Below are 20141 nucleotides of genomic sequence, written 5' to 3'. Positions count from 1 at the left end.
AAAGATTTGGCCTAATTTGATTATGAAAGTGAAACAAAACCAAACAGAAGACACTAAAGGCCTCAAGGCACGCTGAGTTTCTCTTTTTGTGTCGATCACATTTTTCCATCCATCAAGAGCATTGAGAGAGTAGTTTGACCCCTCAGAGCCACCGTAGCGCTACAACTAACGAGCTCAAAAACACATCAGACTCAGTCTGTGAGGTTTCTGTGCAAAACCAATGGTATCGGAAGACGTATGAAAAAATAAACTCAGTGTGTGAAGGCCTTAACATTGGTCTCCTATGTGAAAGTCCGGTGGTTTTTGACCGTCCACCACGGTGAATTCCTCCCTACGTGGACCGCTACCACCGACTCATTTGAAACTAATTTGTGATACCTAGAACAAACGTAACCTACCACAAAATACGTTTCCCTGGGAATGAAATAGTTGTGTGGGAACTTTTCGGAGACCTGGTCTGATCACCGGTCGTACCGATCAGGTTTTATAAGGTGAAGCTCACGTTTAAAGGTTTCCAGCAGAGGTTTGACTGTTCTGGCACAACTTTAATGTTTTTCCGGAATCAGCTCTTGATCAGCTGCATCTTCAGCATCGACATAACTTCAGCACTTCCAAGGGGAAAACAGTCGCTGTAGGGTTCATGCTGGTTCTCAAGCAAATTCCAGACCAGTTACAAGGATGAGGTCCAGCCCTCGGGGGGTGGGGGGGTCATGACGACTGCCTCAATCACACAAACAAAAGACTCAATCAGGGTTTAAGTAGCTGTAATGTGTGTCTTTGTAACGGACATCACCTAAAAACAACACTAAGTGTTGCCTGGAGGCACGGAGATACTGTTGCACCTTGTTTCCATGGTGATGGGTGTTTCCACGGCGCCCCCCCATCACCCCGAGGCATGGCTCAACAGGGCGGAGCTTAGAAAAAACTTTGAGAAGAAAATCCATAAAATGTTATAATCACTGTGATTACTGTGATCAAAACAATGGGCTTTAAATGCAAATTCCTGAAAGTTTCTGAAAATGAATTTTCATGCAGTAAAAAATCAGCGAGTTTTATTTGGAGCATGACGGGTTCTTGTTTCTTCTCTTTTCCAGTAATATAAACTGGAAAACATCCTCCAGTTAACTGTTGCATTTAAATGTGTGTACACCAAGTACACACACCCGATCTGTAAAAATACCATCAATGAAACGCAACACTTCCTGCAGCGCAGGTGTTTCACATTAAAAGCCCTCCGGGGGCTGAATGGGTATAATTTAGTCCTTTTAATGTGAAAAATTTGCAGAAAGTTTCGGTTTTATTGATGGTGGCTTAACATGCATCGGAAACTTTAAGTCATTAGTAAATGAAGTTCATCTAAGTAGTAAAACCTTCATAAAACTAGAACTAGAATACTGATTATGACTTTTAGATTTTGCTGAATTTCTATTAATTCTGGAAGCATGTTCTCTGGGTTTAACATCAAGCTGGTTTCACATGAGTGTGTAAAGACCAGGAGGCAACCTCCGGTCCTGAAAAGTGAAGCCGAATCTGGGGATGCTTTAGGGGGCGGGGCTAACCTTCTGATTGACAGGTGGCTACCAGCTACCAATGCTAGTTAGCTACTAAGATGACTTTAACACTTAGCTGTAAAGTTGAATCTTGAATTACGAAGCTAAATTTGTTAGCAGCTTCACACCAGAATCCACATGGATCCAGATCCAGTAAGGGTGCTGCTCAGATCCAACCGTCACTCCTCCACAGATCATGCAAGAAACTCCAAAACCTGGTCCACAAACCAACGGAGGACATCACCGTGACGCCCACAAACTAACAAAGGTTTACTTATATGCCGTTTCCCCCGCGGTTCTCTCAGGTAGAGATAACAATCTGCTCCTCTGACCTTTGACCCCGGTGATCTGTGCTCCCAGGTCATACCGGGTTTACAGGAGTGTACAGCTGAAGCATCCTAATAGCAACCAGGGATCAACCCCAGGGGAGCTGGACTCCCCGTGCACCGGATCTGCTTCTCATTTATCCTCCTGCATCAAACATGGAAACTAAGACGTGAAACTGGAGAGAGAGTTAGTGGGCTGATGATTAGAGCCCCCCCCCCCGTCGGCCAGGACAACAATGTTCCCCACTCAGCCGTTGTAATCACAGTAATTAATGGAGATCGGCTGTGTTGTCCTAATGAGTCTTCCCCTCGAGCCGTCGGACCGTTTATGGCAGGAAGTGGCGGATGCGTGCATTCTTTGTCTGACACATAAAAACACATTCATTGTTGTATAAACCCGCTTTGGTCTCCTGGATTACACAGGGCCCTTAATGAATACGCTTCTCAGGGCCAAAAGTCACAGACAGCGGAGAAGGTTTCAATTACCGGCGGATTACAGGACCCCTAAAAACCCCACGGTGGCGTCTCCTGCTGCGCTGCAGGCGTTAGCCAGACCCATATGAGTTCTTCGTTACGTAGGAAATGTGTCATTCTATGACGCCGATTCGGACCGCTGTAGGGAAAAAAACGGAGCCGAGAGAAGAGGGTAATGTTCAGGGCGAAAAAAGGAGCAAATTTGCATCGCATCGTAATAAACACGCAGATTTGCGAATTTATTACGACGCTAACACCAATGAATCCATCCCAACGTGTGACAACGCCTCGTTAAGGTCCTTAGGGTGATGATGTTGATGCTCATTGTTTGTTTTATTTATCTGAGGCCAAACTGTCATCTTATGGGTGTTTATTGATAACAATAGAAAGCTACTGCTAGCATCTTAGCCCAACCGCCCCGATACAGTGGCCCTAACACGCCGTCGTAGTCATCTCTGTGTTTTTTTAATCCCTGTCTCCCTTTGCACCCACAGGTCCTCAACACCTCTTCCCCACCTTCCACACCCCCATCCCCATCGACATGAGGCACCACGAGGGCCGCTACCATTACGAGCCACACCCCCTCCACGCCATGCACGGGTACGTAGCAAACATCGGTGACTCCAGTTGTCTCAAACGCAGATCTTCTGACCTACAAGCCAACAATCCGATGTAATTAATGTGGCGTCACTGTGAAAGTCCGCTCCCAGGCCTCCTGCTGCTTATCTGAACCAGCAGGATCCAGGTAGGGAACCCGGGACTAAGATCAATAGAGGTTTTGAGAAACTGTGGCGTTACATTTAAATTCAGAGAGATCAGGTGATACACGGAGCCGGCAGAGCGATTCATCACCTGCAGAGCGAGGGGGGGGGGGGGGGGGGGGGGCTGGGCTCCCGGTCTGGTTCTGATTAATGTGACGGGACCCTGACGGAGGGCTCCCACTAATTCATCAGGACCTTGATCTAGCTGTCTGGTCTCCAGCACGCACCAAACTCACCTAATTACCGAGCGGCGTGCCGGCGAAGTGGAGCGGGGCGGCGGCGCTCGGCGGCGGTGTTCTGTCAGCGTCGGACTTCCTGTCTGAGGGATGCCGGCGACGCCATGCTGAGTGCCGTTCATCGTTTGCATGTTGTATAACGAGGCTGTGGATCCTGCAGGACTCAAGAGAGACCAGACCGGCACTACTGGACCACTTAGTCAGGTTACATTCATACACGGGACCCGAACAGAGGTCTGCTGGACTACAGTCCTGTGTCTCTTAGCACCACATCTGCTGCTCTACCCAGAATGCAGCAGGGTGGTTGGGTTTCCTGTCTGAGTCACGTTGAACGCTTTAACGGAGGAGGTTAAACAAAATGATCCCCTTCAACTCGTTACCATGGTTACGGCGTTGTAGAAAAACAACCGTCCTGCTGTGATCTCACAGCCTCTCCGAGGAGAACCAGTTCTACATCCAGACCATGTCCTTATATTTTCGAGTCTCTCATCGTTGGAATCCTCGATCCCGTGAAGCGAAGCCACCGCGCCGCCACCCTGTTTGTTTCTCCGCGGCGTCGAGGTTTCCGGGATGCAGGCGAGGGGGCAAATTGCAGCGCTGAAAAAGTTGAAATATGCTCAAGGTCTTTGTGTGGCGGCGCTTTGGCGTGCCCCACCCCCGTACGCCCACAGATGTGGCCCGCTCGCCAGGCAAGGCCCGTTCTGGGTCAGGACCCGTCAGTCAGTCGGCCCATGTTGCTTTTCCCTTCGTTGTTTTGTTTTGGTTGACATGGAAAGGAGGGGTTGGGAGTGTGTGTGTGTGTGTGTGGGGGGGGCTCGACTGGTTGTTATCATCCGTCGCTGCTTGTTGCCCCCCCCACAGATCCAGCCAGGAATGTCTCTGAGAGGACAAGAGACCCGCCAATCAAACGGCCGGGAGGCTGCAGATCAATACATGGAGATTTACACTGTTTATAACACGGTTTATAACACGCTTTATACCACGTTTGTCTCCACGTAGTTTTATGTACTAAAAAAAACACCTGACATCAGATAATTACCCTCCTGTATAATCCCGTCTCATTTAAGTACCCCCCCCCCCCCCCCCCCCCTTAGGGAGTACAGTATCCAGTTGAGTCCAAACCCTCAGCATCCTGATCAGGGCCCCAAAAACAACGGGGACAGGATCCCGGCGTGTCCCGTGGGCCGGCGGTGATTTATCTCCTCGGCTGCCCAGAAGTACAGGAGGGAGTGTGTCACATCATAATTCATCCAGAGAGCCGGGGGGACGCCGCCGAGGCACTGAATGACTGGTTGGTCAGCCGGCAGGGAGACAGGAGATGGGCAGGGAGACAGGAGATGGGCAGGGAGACAGGAGACGGGCAGGGAGACAGGAGACGGGCAGGGAGACAACAGGGAGACAGGAGACGGGCAGGGAGACAGGAGACGGGCAGAAAGACGGGCAGGGAGACAGGAGACGGGCAGGGAGACAACAGGGAGACAGGAGACGGGCAGGGAGACAGGATGCCATTTACAGGAGACGGGCAGGGAGACAGGAGACGGGCAGGGAGACGGTCAGGGAGACAGGAGACGGGCAGGGAGACAGGAGACGGGCAGGGAGACAGGAGGGAGACAGGAGACGGGCAGGGAGACAGGAGACGGGCAGGGAGACAGGAGATGGGCAGGGAGACAACAGGGAGACAGGAGACGGGCAGGGAGACAGGAGACGGGCAGGGAGACAACAGGGAGACAGGAGACGGGCAGGGAGACAGGAGACGGGCAGAAAGACGGGCAGGGAGACAGGAGACGGGCAGGGAGACAACAGGGAGACAGGAGACGGGCAGGGAGACAGGATGCCATTTACAGGAGATGGGCAGGGAGACAGGAGACGGGCAGGGAGACGGTCAGGGAGACAGGAGACGGGCAGGGAGACAGGAGACGGGCAGGGAGACAGGAGGGAGACAGGAGACGGGCAGGGAGACAGGAGACGGGCAGGGAGACAGGAGATGGGCAGGGAGACAACAGGGAGACAGGAGACGGGCAGGGAGACAGGAGACGGGCAGGGAGACAGGAGACGGGCAGAAAGAGGGGCAGGGAGACAGGAGAGGGGCAGGGAGACAACAGGGAGACTGGAGACGGGCAGGGAGACAGGATGCCATTTACAGGAGACGGGCAGGGAGACAGGAGACGGGCAGGGAGACGGTCAGGGAGTCAGGAGACGGGCAGGGAGACAGGAGACGGGCAGGGAGACAGCAGGGAGACAGGAGACAGGCAGGGAGACGGGCAGGGAGACAGGAGACGGGCAGGGAGACCGGCAGGGAGACAGGAGACGGGCAGGGAGACGGGCAGGGAGACAGGAGACGGGCAGGGAGACTGGAGACAGGCAGGGAGACTGGAGACGGGCAGGGAGACGGGTACACTTTTCTTGGAATTCGTCTTTATCCCGTCATGGGATCAGATCCGTCATCCTCGCTCCGTTACAGCTGTCAGAGTGATGAGCTCATCATCAAGAGGAAGACAGGCGTATACATATACATGTATATATGTATGTATACATGTATATATGTATGTATACATATACATGTATATGTATGTATACACCCACCCCTCCACCCATCCATCCTGCCACGTTTTATTTAGCAACAAAGAATAATTTAGATGTCTGAAGGCGAGCAGCGTTCTCTCTGAGGGGGGGGGGTGGTGTTCCCACCCATCGTGTTCAGGTATGATGGAACTTTCTTTAAACGGCAGCTACTAATTAGGAGTCGGGGCATCTCCACCCACGCTCCACCTCTGACGGGATCCTGGGGGAAACACAGACTTCAAGTAACGTCTTGTCAGGAGGAGGGCGGGCCGACACGGCGGCCATGATGGGATTATTACCTCATCCTGCTGACAGCAGCGCCGTAAATCACCTGATTACCGCGGCTCCGACACGCCGCAGTGATGCGTGTCGACACGCCGCTCCGCCGCCGGCCGAGACAAACAGCTGATTATTCTCTATGAGGAGCGTATAGATTATAGATTATAGAGCGTATAGATTATAGATTATAGAGCGTATAGATGATAGTGTTTATATAATGTTCCTTTCCAACATGTTTACATGCTTTTATTTATTTTCACATCATGCTATACTGCAGCAGCCCTGCTCAGCCTCCTGCCCCTCCCTCCCAAAAAGCCCAGTCTGCTCTGATTGGTCGACCTCTCAGTGTGTTGTTCTGCTGAGGAACAGTGATGAGATGATCTTGTTCTTCAGCTCCTCTTCCTCTAGACGTCTTTGTAAGCCAATCAGAGCTGAACACATTATCCAAGGGTGTAGCTCTAATTCTTTAACAATCATAATCATTATAATGACTTAAATATATACATTTCATCTTTCCCAGAATGAGGGAATAAATTAGTTCCATAAAATGCTTCTTTATGAAAGGAAACTATATAACTGTAAACCTAATCTATGACAGGGGAGGCATGGTCTTATTATATTTGTAGTGTTCTAATATCTCTTCCTGCTGAAGTGTATATCTGTTGGTGATACTGTAAACACAGCAGAGTTTATCGTTGCTTTGATGACCTCTGAGTCACCGAGTCTGATAACAAGGGAGACCGAGACCCGGGCCAGCTAGACCAGGTAGGGATCCAGGGAAGCACTAATCTGAGGCGGCGCTGCCAAGCTCTCGGTCGGCGGACCGAGCGGAGCGTGTTTCTGTGTATGGAGCGTCTGTTTCTTCTCACTTCTCCCCTCCCGCCCAGAACAGAGGGCTCTTTATGGCTGCTGCTGGAGAAGACCGGGCCCCGACGGCAGAAAGTTGGCCCCCGGACAAGGCCGGCAGTCTGCAGGCGCTTACTGGAAACGGAGCGAAAGGACCAGGCTTTGGGTTGGTTGGCTCGGCCAAGCTGGGCGGGGGGCTTGCCCAGCTCCGGGTCCTGCCCAGCTCCGGGTCCTGGAGCTGGGGTTCTCTGCCAAGCATGCATACTGGGTCACCTTTCATACGAGTACACGGACCAGTTTCTTCAGATATCACATACCCTTAACGGCTCTATCGTCACGCATAAAACCAGGACCTTAACGTGGTTTCTCAGAAGGACCGCCGTGGTCCGGGAACCCTTTCAGATGAACCAGATGAATTCTTACACCCTTTTTCTTACTCATAGAGATTTTGTTGCTGCCAAGAATGGAAACCACACTTATAAACACTCATGTCTTCACCGCAGCCGTCAGACTGTCGGCTTAAGCTGAATTTGTTCTCCGGCTCTCATGAAAGTCGGCGATGCTGTTGTTTTTATGACATCGTTGTACGCGAGTGTCACTGCGGTCGACACGTTCTCACCCCCGACCCGCCAGGACAGACGAGGAGGCGACCTCCAGGAGGTCTCTCTCTGCTGGCCACCAGGGGGCGACTCCTCTCTGCTTGTATAGAAGTCTATGAGAAAATGGTCCTACTTCTCTCTGCTGGCCACCAGGGGGCGACTCCTCTCTGGTTGTACAGAAGTCTATGAGAAAATGGTCCTACTTCTCTCTGCTGGCCACCAGGGGGCGACTCCTCTCTGCTTGTATAGAAGTCTGAGAAAATGGTCCTACTTCTCTCTGCTGGCCACCAGGGGGCGACTCCTGTCTGCTTGTATAGAAGTCTATGTCCCCATTAGATTAAATCAACTTGGTTTCATAAATGCCCTAAATGGAAATACGGAAGCTAAAGGGCGTCCACATTCGGCGGGTCGGGGGTGAGAGCGGGTTGCTGGGTTACATGAAGGAAAGGAGGTGCAGCGAGTCGTGTCTGATCGTTGAGCCACTTCATCTTCTCCATTCCAGCAAAATGAGCTGAAGAATATAAACGTTCTGAGTAAAACGTTTAACCTTGACGTCGGAGATGCCGATGACCTGACTCACGTGTTTCATTGTGTGAGGCTCGATCCTGCCGACACTCGTACAGTGAGTCATCAGTCTGTTTATCACCTCCAACCGTGTTCTTGTCTTTGAGGGGAGATTGACTGATGACTCAGCGTTTAGTCACCAAAACTTCCATGAAGATTGAATACACTTTGTTTGCTTTACGTAATTATGAACCGTAGCTTGTTAGCTGGTGTTCTCCTGGATCGGATGGTTGATGACCTGTCTGTCCAACCACGTACAGCCCTGTTACCTGTGTGTCTACCCACGTACAGACCTGTAACCTGTCTGTCTGTTCTCCCAGACTGTCCTCAGTATGAGTCCAGGTAAACGTGACTCCCAGCTACAGTGCTGATTGATGGTTTATGAGTTATTGAAAGAGAACCCCCCAGTTAGGACTTTCTGAGGGTCTGGACTCCTTCCAGACCCTCACACACCACCACCACACACACGGAGGGAGCAGCGGGCCTCTTATCGCAGCTAGCTCGACATAAGTACGACCCATCAAAGGCTTGTGCCCGAAGCCAGCAGACGGTTTTATCTGGAGTTCAGCCCCCGAGGGCCCGTTGAGGACTACAACACCCACTTGTCTACCTGCCAATCGGCTGTCAGAGACCACGAAGGTAGCCCAATGAGACCGGCGGGTTCTCCTGAGAACCTCTCCTGCCCCCGGTGGCTGCAGGCGGCTACTTAGAGGTAATGACCCCCCCATGGGTTTTTTTTGCCCACCCAAACAGATAGAGAATCCGCTTCATGGTCGCCTCACGGTGCCGAGCCCTCGGTCTGGACTTGTCTGGCTCCGGGGCTTAATAGGAGAAGGCGAACAAAAGGGGATTATGATGAAGGAGGTCTAGGTCTGGGTCTGGGCCTGGGGGGGCACCTGGAAGTGGATTGAGTTTTGTGGAACAACAGAAGTTAAGGCTTGTCCCTGAACACACCGCCGAGATCCCACTGATGATAATGAGCGTAATACGAGTAATCACATTAGTGCCTCACGCTCTCCAGCTCCCTGTCTCCTGTATAACCACCCTCCTCCTCCTCCCTCCACCCGCCTCCACCTCCACCCTCCCCCACCTCCACCCGCCACCTCCTCCTCCCTCCACCCGCCTCCACCTCCACCCTCCTCCTCCTCCTCCCTCCACCTCCACACTCCTCCCTCCACCCACCCCCACCCCCACCTCCACCCTCCTCCTCCCTACACCCGCCTCCACCCTCCTCCCTCCACCTCCACACTCCTCCCTCCACCCACCCCCACCTCCACCCTCCTCCTCCCTACACCCGCCTCCACCCGCCACCTCCACCATCCTCCTCCTCCCACCCTCCTCCTCCTCCCTCCACCCGCCACCTCCACCCTCCTCCTCCTCCCACCGTCCTCCCTCCACCCGCCACCTCCACCCACCCTCCTCCACCTCCACCTTCTTCCACCTCCCTCCACCCTCCCCCACCTCCACCCTCTTCCACCTCCCTCCACCCTCCTCCACCCGCCACCTCCATCCTCCCCCACCTCCACCCGCCACCTCCACCCTCCTCCATCTCCCTCCACCCGCCACTTCCACCCCCCTCCACCCTCCTCCAACCGCCACCTCCACCACAAACTCAACCCTCCTCCCGTTGCCTCCACCTCCCTCTACCTCCACCCCCTCCACCCTCGTTCACTTCCCTCACCCCCCTCCACCTCCCTCCTTCCACCTCCTCCAACCGCTCTCCTGTTTACTCTCCACAGGCCTCCAGGACTGACGGGCAGTCCGGTCATCTCGGACATCTCCCTGATCCGCCTGTCTCCCCACGCGGCGCCCGGCGACTCGCCGTTCAGCCACCCCCACCCGTACGTCAGCCCCCACATGGAGCACTACCTGCGCTCGGTGCACGGCAGCCCCACCCTCTCCATGATCTCAGCGGCCCGCGGGCTGAGCCCCGCCGAAGGTAAGAGACCCCACCTACAGACTCCACCAACATGTCGGACTTTAGAGCATGTATTTTTGTGGGGGGCGGAGCCTAACTGGTCACATGTGAGCACTAAAATTAAAATAAAAGTTTGCTGAGCTGTACTCAGTTACAGTGGAGGTGTTCTAGAAAAATGAAGGTCATCTTTTTTTATTTCATATTCTGACATCCTTCAACACAACAATTGTTATTTCCAGACATCGTCCGGTTCAACGTGTTTCCGCTATGTACACATGACGGCGCTCCACAAGGGTCTGTATTGGGGTCGGGAATCTTTTCGGTTCGGTTCGATTTGATTCCGATTCTTGAGGTGTCAATTAAATTCAGAATTGCTTTTTGAAGTTGAAGTTTCTTTATTCCACAAAGGGACAATGTATCTTGATGCACATTTAAAATGTAAATATACAGGATTATAGTCCCTGACAGGTTGATGGTCCCCATAAGTTAGATAGTTGATTCAAAACAATTCAAAATCGATTTCTTTATACGTGCATCAGGATCTCCTCCGGACCTCTGTGAGATAAATAAAGGTGGTGTGGCAACTTATGGCCCGAGACCATAAGATTATATCATTTTAATGTTTGGAAAGTGTGTAAATTCACAAAGGCAAACCTAAGAACAAAGATTTAATTCATTCATGAATTTTCACTTGAATACATTTGGCCAGCCTTATAATATCTAATAACTATAACTGCATGTTGCTGATAGCACAGCAGACTCATCACAGCTCCGAGTCTGACCCCAAACACCACAACACTACAGAGACTCATATTAATCATCCTCTCTGGGTTTAAAGATGGGGACCTTTTTTACACAACTTCTATGCTTTTTTATCTCTTTGCTCTACATTTCATTGCACCATAAGTGGCTTCATCAAGACAACGTCTCGGCTTTTATGAGAGTTCAGGATGCGAAAGCAAACAAAACAACCAAGTTTAAATCTCCAAATAAACCTCCAAACGAAAAGCAACAAAAAGTCTGGAACACCAGAAACCAAAACACAATAACCCGAATCACACAGAGACATGAGAGTCAAACCGGATCCCAGGGCACACACAGACTTTATAGACCAGGACTGATCAGGGAACGAGACCCAGCTGAGCAGACCTGAGGGCTGAGGACCAATCACAGCAGGGGGCGGGGACACAACAGGCACAGGTGAGACACATGAGGGTTAGACAGGTAATCAACACACGAGAGAGGGGGGGGGGCATTGAATATGTTACAGAGGATCGTTTTCTCTTGTCTTTCACTGTAGATTGTACAAACACACTCACACATGGACACACACACATGTACACGCACACACACACACATGTACATGCACACATGAGACGAGAGGTGAGACTGGAGTTGAGACGGGAGTTGAGACGAGAGGTGAGACGGGGAGGTGAGACAGGAGGTGAGAAGGGAGGTGAGACAGGAGTTGAGACAGGAGGTGAGACGGAAGGTGAGACGGGAGTTGAGACAGGAGGTGAGACGGAAGGTGAGACGGGAGTTGAGACGGGAGGTGAGACGGGAGGTGAGACGGGAGTTGAGCGGGTTCAGAGTTTATGTTTCCTGCTCGCTGCCTCCTTGGTTTACACACTTGATTATTTAACCAACGGTGATAATTAGTCTTGCACCTTACACATTCCCGCCGCTCGCCAATGAAGCACACCTTTCATCGGCATGGTTACCGTGTTTTCCTACGGGCGGTGGTCGGTGATTTGCAGCGTGTGCAACTTTTCCTGCTTGTTTGTATGTTTGAGAGAAGAAATTAGCACAGAGGAGAAATAAATCCTCGTCATGCAGCAGCAGCAGCAGCCCTGAACTATGGCGTCCAGGCGATGACAGCCCTGTCCTCGCTGCCCCCGTTCAGAGACCAGGTCTGAGGAGCCGGGAGCCCAGAGGCCTCACCCAGCACCCATAAATCACCAGGCGCTCTCTGCCGGCGAGGAATGCGGAAGAGATGCTGTCACTGATAAAGTGAAACACTGGAAGATGTACTCCGGGACCGGCGGTAGTGGGCGTGGCCTGTTTGATGATACCGCTTTTATCATCTGTATGCTCAAATTAATTTAATTGTCCCAGTATAACCAGCCTCTCTGTCCCAGTATAACCAGCCTCTCTGTCCCAGTATAACCAGTCTATCTGTCCCAGTATAACCAGCCTCTCTGTCCCAGTATAACCAGCCTCTCTGTCCCAGTATAACCAGTCTCTCTGTCCCAGTATAACCAGCCTCTCTGTCCCAGTATAACCAGTCTATCTGTCCCAGTATAACCAGCCTCTCTGTCCCAGTATAACCAGTCTCTCTGTCCCAGTATAACCAGCCTCTCTGTCCCAGTATAACCAGTCTATCTGTCCCAGTATAACCAGCCTCTCTGTCCCAGTATAACCAGTCTCTCTGTCCCAGTATAACCAGCCTCTCTGTCCCAGTAAACTGGGTCACTAAATTATAAACATTACACGGCATCTGTTAGCTTCCGTCAGCATCTGTTAGCCTCCGTTAGCATCTGTTAGTGTTAGCCTCCGTTAGCGTCCGTTAGCATCATTTAGCCTCCGTTAGCATCATGGCTATCGTTAGCATAGTGAAACCCCCCAGAGTCTCCAGCATGGCGGCAGGCTCTTCAGCTGTGTAGTTCAGTGTTCAGACGTTCACACACACACACACACACACACACACACAATGGGAGTGGGTGACATGATCGGCAGCCATGGAGAAACCAAACGAACACCGTCACCACAGCCGTGACCTAATGGGTCCTGAAGGGTCCGGGTTCCTCTGGTCTACTCGTGTGCACCCCCATCCCAAAATCCACTCCCATTTCCCCCAGCATGTATATTAATCCATCAGGCCCTGTCCCCTCCACAGTGTGTGTGTGTGTGTGTGTGTGTGTGCACCTGCACAGCGTCGGACTTCAGCCTCGGTGCAGCAGAAGTGCAGGAATGTACCCCCCCCCCCCTGCTTCCTTTACTCCCTAGAGATATTTTCCCAGAGCCCAGCGAGCCTCAAAGACATCACACATCTTTTATGCCCCGCGGCATGCATGCAAGCACAAATCTTCAAATCTGTAAAGCAGATCACTCGACTCCTCTGGCGAGTTCTTCATGCAGCACAACTCCTTCTCATCTAGGTTGTGTCTCTGTCAAGTGAAACGGCAAAATCTTAATGTGTTTACATTCTGACTTGTGAAAATGTGTCACTTCATGGATTTAAGCAGGGGATGCTTTAGGGGGCGGGGCTTACCTGCTGATTGACAGGTCCATTTAGAGTCCAACAGACCAGAAAGCAGGGGATGCTTTAGGGGGCGGGGCTTACCTGCTGATTGATTAGTTCTGTAATATTGTATTATAGGACAAGTCACAGTCTACATCTTGTTTGTTCCTCCCATTTCTGCTGCAGTGACCCATGAACACCTGAAGGAGCGCGCCCTGTTCAGCTTCCCCCCCCCTCCACCGGGGGCCAACCCCACCGAGTACTACCAGCTGATGGCCAGCGCCAGCCAGCGGACCCCCTACGGAGACCTGCTGATGCAGAGCAGTGCGGCGGCGGCGGCAGCAGCAGCGGCGGCGGCTGCAGCTCATCTCCCAGAATACATCAGCCCCGTGGACGGTGAGGATCACAGCTTTACTTGACATAAATGCAACTAAAGACTATGGATTATAAAACTGTTGGATGTCCACAGCATTTGATCAAATTGAACAAATTTCACTTATCTTAAAAATGTGTTCAAAACCCACATTTCACTCCACTACATGAACACTTTGTTCATCCGGACTGCTCATATGTGGCTGCTTGGGCAACCTTTTGCGAAATAGTTCTAAAATAACCCAATTTGGGTTTCAGCTTTTGGGACTTTCACTCAGGTGACAGGTGTTCATGTCCTGTTTTTGTTTGGCCAAACGTTTGGCAAGTCGCCCCTACTGATTTCATGATTTTCAAAGATAATGGTAGCTAGCTGACGCACTAATTCAGGTCTTCTGTAAACTTGGATCCAGATCCAGCCTGTACCGGAAAGCTTTCACAATCCCCAACGTGATCATGGTCAGTGTGATGTTTACATGTCGAGATGATGAATTATAGTACCACTGGAGCTCACGTGTGCCTTTCATCCCCGGCAGCAGAGTAACTCAGCCTTTGTTCTCAGCACCGGGCGTGTCGATACCATCCGCCGGTTCCTCCTCGGGAGGCTTCTTCACGGTCGAGTTCCCCACATCAAAGCTCGCTGGATTTAAACGTAACATGGGGGCTCGGCGAGGGCTGAGGGCGCATAAAGACCACAAGCCCAACGCAACATGTGTTACCTCAGAGTGTGTAAGGTGTGTTTCTGCTGTTGTCAGGAACATCCCATAAAACCATGTGCTGCAGCCTCTGAACACTCAAGCAGGTGACGCTCAGAGAGCAGCCTGTTCCTCCACGCCGGGTAGAAACGCCGGTCCTGTGTATTGGCGTGACGCTCGAAGCACCCGAGCCGGCGTTTGAGTTCAGCAGCGAGACGCGTCCAAGAAGCTTTCAGCCCCTCATGAATGGGGGAATAGAAAGTCCGTGAAAGTCGGCCTCTTCCATGCCTGATAATCAAACACCCCGCTTGGCACCGGCGCCCGCCGTGCTCCAGGAAGCCCTCGCCAACCACCCACCCAGAAATAAAACAACAACCTCACGAAACGGAGAGGATCGAAAACACGACGAAAAGAAGAGAATCAGATACGAAGCCGCCTGGCCATTAATCTTCTAAATGACCTCCATCACTTGGTCAACACGGCGGCGCTGAAAAGGAGGGCGGCTGTAGACCTGTAGACCACCTCCCCCCCTCCAACCGCCTCACTGACCGCCGCTGTGCTGCCTTCCCACACTTGTTTGGCGAAGGCTGTTTGCTCAAACAGCCACAACCCCTCCCCTTCTTGCTGCCATCGTCCTGGCAGCTTTTATTTAGTGTCCGACCGTGTCGGGACTGATGTGGTCAGGGTTTAAGTCCTCTCTGCCAGCCTCGGGGGCTCTTCCACGGCCCCCAAACACAGGGGCCCATATTGACCAAGACGGCCGGCTAATGGTGATTGCGGTGCAGCCTTCGGGTCCCGAATCAAAGGCCTCATTTACGGCCGGAGCGTGTGGGAGGAGGAGGAGCGGTGGCCGAGGTGGCAAATATGTGCTTCATCCCTCACCGTTGGTTTTGGAAAGCGGTGCAGATAAAATCCATATTAAAGTTAATTTATGCTACTAATATTCAGAGGACCCACCGCAAAACGCTGGAGCCCTCAGTGAACCCTCAGTACGGATCCTCCAGGCTGGACCGGGAACACTGAGTGCCGCTGTGCAAGAGTGAGCTGGTGGTAAAGATGGGGGGGGTTGTCAGGTCCGGCCCACTTTACTGTCGGGACTCGAGTCAGACACACAGGAACTTCTCTCCGTTACACGAGGGGGACGCCGTTTCACCATTGTTTAAAGCGGCGTGACTAAAGACCACCACAGACTTCTTCTCCTTTGTCCCGGTGAAGACCTGAACCCGTAGACCGGGTTGTGTGATCGCTCCTGTCTGGCTGAGTAAAGAGCCGTGTGACAGCGTGATGGACAGGACGGCCTCTCGACATGCTCGGCTGCTCCTGAAAGTCGCCGTCGGAGTCTTGAGGTCGGCGTTTCTTACATTAATCATCTCCAGACGGCGACGAGCAGACCGACTAAAGCAACAAAAACACATTTGTGCTCCCAAAGACCGACTGTCAGTGATTAAATCTACGACTTGTCTTCTTGTTCTACAAGTTTGAACTGCTTTATTTCTAAAAGGAAGAAAAATCCCTCTGAACGTCTTTACTTGGGTGTGTAACACTCGTCAGGAATCACAGTGTTCAGTAACACGAAGACGTTTAAGCACGAAGAACGAAGGAGCATGAAGGTGTTTGACGGTGAAAGGGCCGCTTGTCCGGGCAGCGAGCAGCTATGCGAGGGGCCGGGTGGGCGGAGGGATTTCACAGCGGCGTGCGGGAAACACCGAAGCTCCCGTGACAAAAGCAGCGGCCAAAGTAAACGTGTGCCATCGCGAGGAAAACGATGTTAGTGTTGATGCAGCGGAGGCAGGGAGGGAGGTGGAGCTGTGTAGTGATGTGGTGGGGGGGGGACACAAGCACTTAACTATATGTTGGGTGTGTGTTTAAACACAACGGCGGCTTTGGGTTGGACACTGGGGGCTCATAGAGGGTCCCTCATAGAGGGTCCCTCATGGAGACCTGCTCGCTAATAACATCACAGTGTTGGTATTAGTGAGATTTAGCAGGGAAAATAAATATCTCCCCACTGTGGGGCAGCGAGGCCGGCTGGACATGTGGTGGCCTGGGGGGCTCTGCTGGCACCGAGCCAAGCTGCAGTGTGGTGGCGGTGGACTGGGATGGGGGTTGGGGGTTTGGGGTTTGGGTGGGTCCCCACGTCCGTTCACCATGTAGGCTGAGGCCTGATTCACCTGCAGACAAAGTGGAAGGTGACTTGCTGCCGTGGTGAGGAGGTTAACTTGACTGTGGCTTCCTATATGCACACAAACCTGGTTTTAGACTTTGCCCACAAAACCCCCCAAGTTCACATCCACCGGGGTCCGCAATGTATTATCTCAGTAAACATTGTAAACATGAGTTTATGTCTCAATCTCTAGTTACAAGTCTTCTTCAATCCAGCATGATGTTCATTTAGTACATTATGGTCCATTTAGAGTCCAACAGACCAGGAAGCAGGGGATGCTTTAGGAGGCGGGGCTTACCTGCTGATTGACAGGTCCATTTAGAGTCCACCAGACCAGAAAGCAGGGGATGCTTTAGGGGGCGGGGCTTACCTGCTGATTGACAGGTTCGTTACCAATGCTAGTTAGCTACTAAGATGACGTTAACAATTAGCTGTAGAGTTGACCTTGAATTATAGAAGCTAACTTTGTTAGCAACTTCACACCAGAATCCACATGGATCCAGATCCAGTAAGGGTGCTGCTTGGTGTGCTGTTCTGATCCACCCGTCGCTCCTCCTCAGTCCAAATATGGTCACTTCCTTCTCTGGTTGCAAGAAACCAAGATGGCAAACTTGAGGCTTCAAAGCCATAGTCCACAAACGATATATTAAAATCTACGTTTATATACATTATAAACTAGAAACTTTATAACTGAACCAACCAATCAGGACAGAGCTGTTACTTCCTCTTCACCTCTTTATAATAATTTGGACTTTTGGACAAAGTTAAATGTGTGTGAACGACTAGCAGACGTAAACGTTGCTTCACACATCTGCTGAGTTGAGGAATGAGAGGAAGGTGAAGCTCTTCCTGGCGTCGCCTGCGAAGAGGAGCTCCGTGGGCTTGTTGCCGTGACGACACCGAGCTCTCGCTGCTTCTGGGGAGTCGCACACCCTCCAATTACAGCGTTTTCATTTTCCACAAAGCCATTTCAGTTAAAACAGCACAGGCAAATGCTTAAAATAATCACACACACACACACACATCCTTTTTTAATACATTTATTTTTTTCTGTACTGTATGGATGTGCACTGGAGCTCCTGTAATTATGACTCTCTATATAAATCCAGATCCCACAATTACAACCAGCCCGCGATGCATTCCTACACACACACACACACACACACACACACGCCATATTACCGCATGCTGCCTGTGCAACATCTGTTTTCTCACTCCCTGCCGGATCCTGCTCACCCTTTCAATTACAGCCGCCACCTATAAAACACTCCTTTGCCGAGCGGCGAGAGTCGAGCCTCTTTGAGCCGAACTCTTTCCGGGTAAAATAACAGAATCGGTTCGACGGATGACAACAACGGCGAGCTAAACAAGACGAGTGTGTTGCCACTGCAGCGACCTGGTCGCCGGAGGCTGGAGGATTCCTCTGAGCTGAGGTGGATGTATGGATGGGTGGAGGGTGGAGGGGGGTAGACCAGGGAGGTGGAGGTGGAGGGTGTGCTTTCTGGGCACGGTGCCCAGGAGGGCGAGGCAGGCGCCAGACTACCAGGCCACCGGGCCGCGGGCCGTTTCCTGCTTTCTAAAGGGAATATTAATACACGTATCTGCCATTAAATCTGCTGGCCTCGCTGCAGAAACACACAACCTCACAGCTGCAGGACGACACCGTCACAGGGTTCCTCCACCTCACCCACGTCACACTCAAGCACTTCAACGTGCATTTCCATGCTTTTCTCTGTTTTCAAGTGTTTTCAAGGATTTCCAGCCCCCCTGACTCCATCTACACAGCTCAGATGACACATGTATTTATTAGCCTTAAAGGCCACATTCCTGAGGAGCGTTTGTTGTGTTTGCCAACTCTTTCATACACATTATCTCCACCAGTCTTTGGTTCCCCCCCGTGTGCCGTCTGCCGTCCCGGGGGCCCGTTAACTAAGTGCATATGCCTCCGCTTTACGACTCGCCACCTCCAAACATAATAGTTTTGGAAGTCAGATCTTGGTTTATGGTGCTGGGCCTGGCTGCGTGTCGCTGGAGGGCTGCAGGCTCGGCCAGCGAGGGGGGGGGGGGGGGTCTGCACACCGACGGCATCGGGGGGGGGGGGGGGGGGGGGGGGGGGTGTAGGTGAGCCGTGATGGGTCCATTATGAGTTTCCTGCCTCTCGCGCCTCTGATGATGTCTGCTGTAAGACCTAATTACACATGCACACATGCCTGGTCCTGCTCTGTGTCCCCCCACACCAAGACCAAGACCCGGGCACGGGATCCGTCTGGAGGGGGGGGGCTGCAGTCGCCAGGAAAACTCACGGGACCACATGAACACGTGTCATGATTATAATCCAAATATACTTGATTCCATTTTATTTATAGTGTCAAATTACAGGATCAGGACTAGAGCAGGATCAGGACTAGGACAGGATCAGGACTAGAGCAGGATCAGGACTAGAGCAGGATCAGGACTAGGACAGGATCAGGACTAGAGCAGGATCAGGACTAGAACAGGATCAGGACTAGAACAGGAGCAGGACTAGAACAGGAGCAGGACTAGGACAGGATCTGGACTAGAACAGGAGCAGGACTAGAACAGGAGCAGGACTAGAACAGGAGCAGGACTAGGACAGGATCAGGACTAGAACAGGAGCAGGACTAGAACAGGATCAGGACTAGAACAGGAGCAGGACTAGAACAGGAGCAGGACTAGGACAGGATCAGGACTAGAACAGGAGCAGGACTAGAACAGGAGCAGGACTAGAACAGGATCAGGACTAGAGCAGGATCAGGACTAGGATGAACCGTACATGGTCCCATTCAGACTAGTCTAACAGCGTGAGGACTTGTCTTGAAGTTGATGGGAAGTGGTTGCCCCCGTTGTGTTCTGAGTCCAGCAGCAGGTCTAGCTGAAGACCATGAAGGCTACCTTTGTGAGCGGCCTTGTTCTCTTTAATGCTATTCTGAGATCAATTTGTTTAAATTGCCTCCATTTAACTTGCCGGAGTACAGAAAGAGATCACTATCACGGTAATTACTGAGAATGATTGGAGGCGATTCATTATGCATAAGAGGACGTGAATGTTAACTAGGGAGTGTGTGAGTGTGTGTGTGTGTGTGTGTGTGTGTGTGTGTGTGTGTGTGTGTGTGTGTGAGATGCAGTAGATAGAGTGTGACTTGGCTTGGCTGTGACCTCCACGAGGAACACGAGTCTCTGTCCCAACGTAGACCAGGTTCAGGTTTAGTGGACCTACGAGGTATTTACAGTCTACGAAAACAATAAGTCCAGGTGGATTTCCATTATCGGGATAATCGTTAAGAAAGAAAGCCGTCTAGCTCATTATTATTAACAGAAATATGTATATATTATATATATTATATACAGTATATATATTACATGTATTCATCCTTTATTGATACCTTTGATTTATGATCATTTCATTTAATTATTGGATTTTTTACACTTAATATGATGGTCACAAAAAAAGATGTTGTATCTCCGATGCCATAAAAATATTCATTTATTTAAAAAATTGTAAAGTGACACCAGCATGTTTAATTGCCACTTTAAGC

The 20141-nt window shown here is 51.4% G+C and overlaps 2 protein-coding genes across 2 annotated transcripts in view; one reads left to right on the top strand and one right to left on the bottom strand.

The window, feature by feature from the left end:
* Positions 1 to 20141, top strand: part of gli2a (GLI family zinc finger 2a) — a 68623-nt gene that overhangs the window by 34071 nt on the left and 14411 nt on the right. The window contains exons 4-6 of the mRNA XM_084023226.1: positions 2845 to 2950; positions 9937 to 10136; positions 13543 to 13752. Of these exons, the coding sequence (XP_083879352.1) occupies positions 2845 to 2950; positions 9937 to 10136; positions 13543 to 13752 (516 nt within the window). The remainder of the gene's footprint in view (positions 1 to 2844; positions 2951 to 9936; positions 10137 to 13542; positions 13753 to 20141) is intronic.
* Positions 19122 to 20141, bottom strand: part of clasp1a (cytoplasmic linker associated protein 1a) — a 116334-nt gene continuing 115314 nt past the window's right edge. Inside the window, exon 45 of the transcript XR_014598089.1 lies at positions 19122 to 19136. The gene's annotated coding sequence lies outside the window, so the exon portion shown is untranslated. The remainder of the gene's footprint in view (positions 19137 to 20141) is intronic.

The sequence above is a fragment of the Eutrigla gurnardus genome (genome assembly GCF_963514095.1).
Source record: "Eutrigla gurnardus genome assembly, chromosome: 12".
Lineage (NCBI taxonomy): Eukaryota > Metazoa > Chordata > Actinopteri > Perciformes > Triglidae > Eutrigla > Eutrigla gurnardus.
The sequence above is the reverse complement of the archived record's forward strand: the minus strand, read 5'-3'. Positions and strand labels throughout refer to the sequence as shown.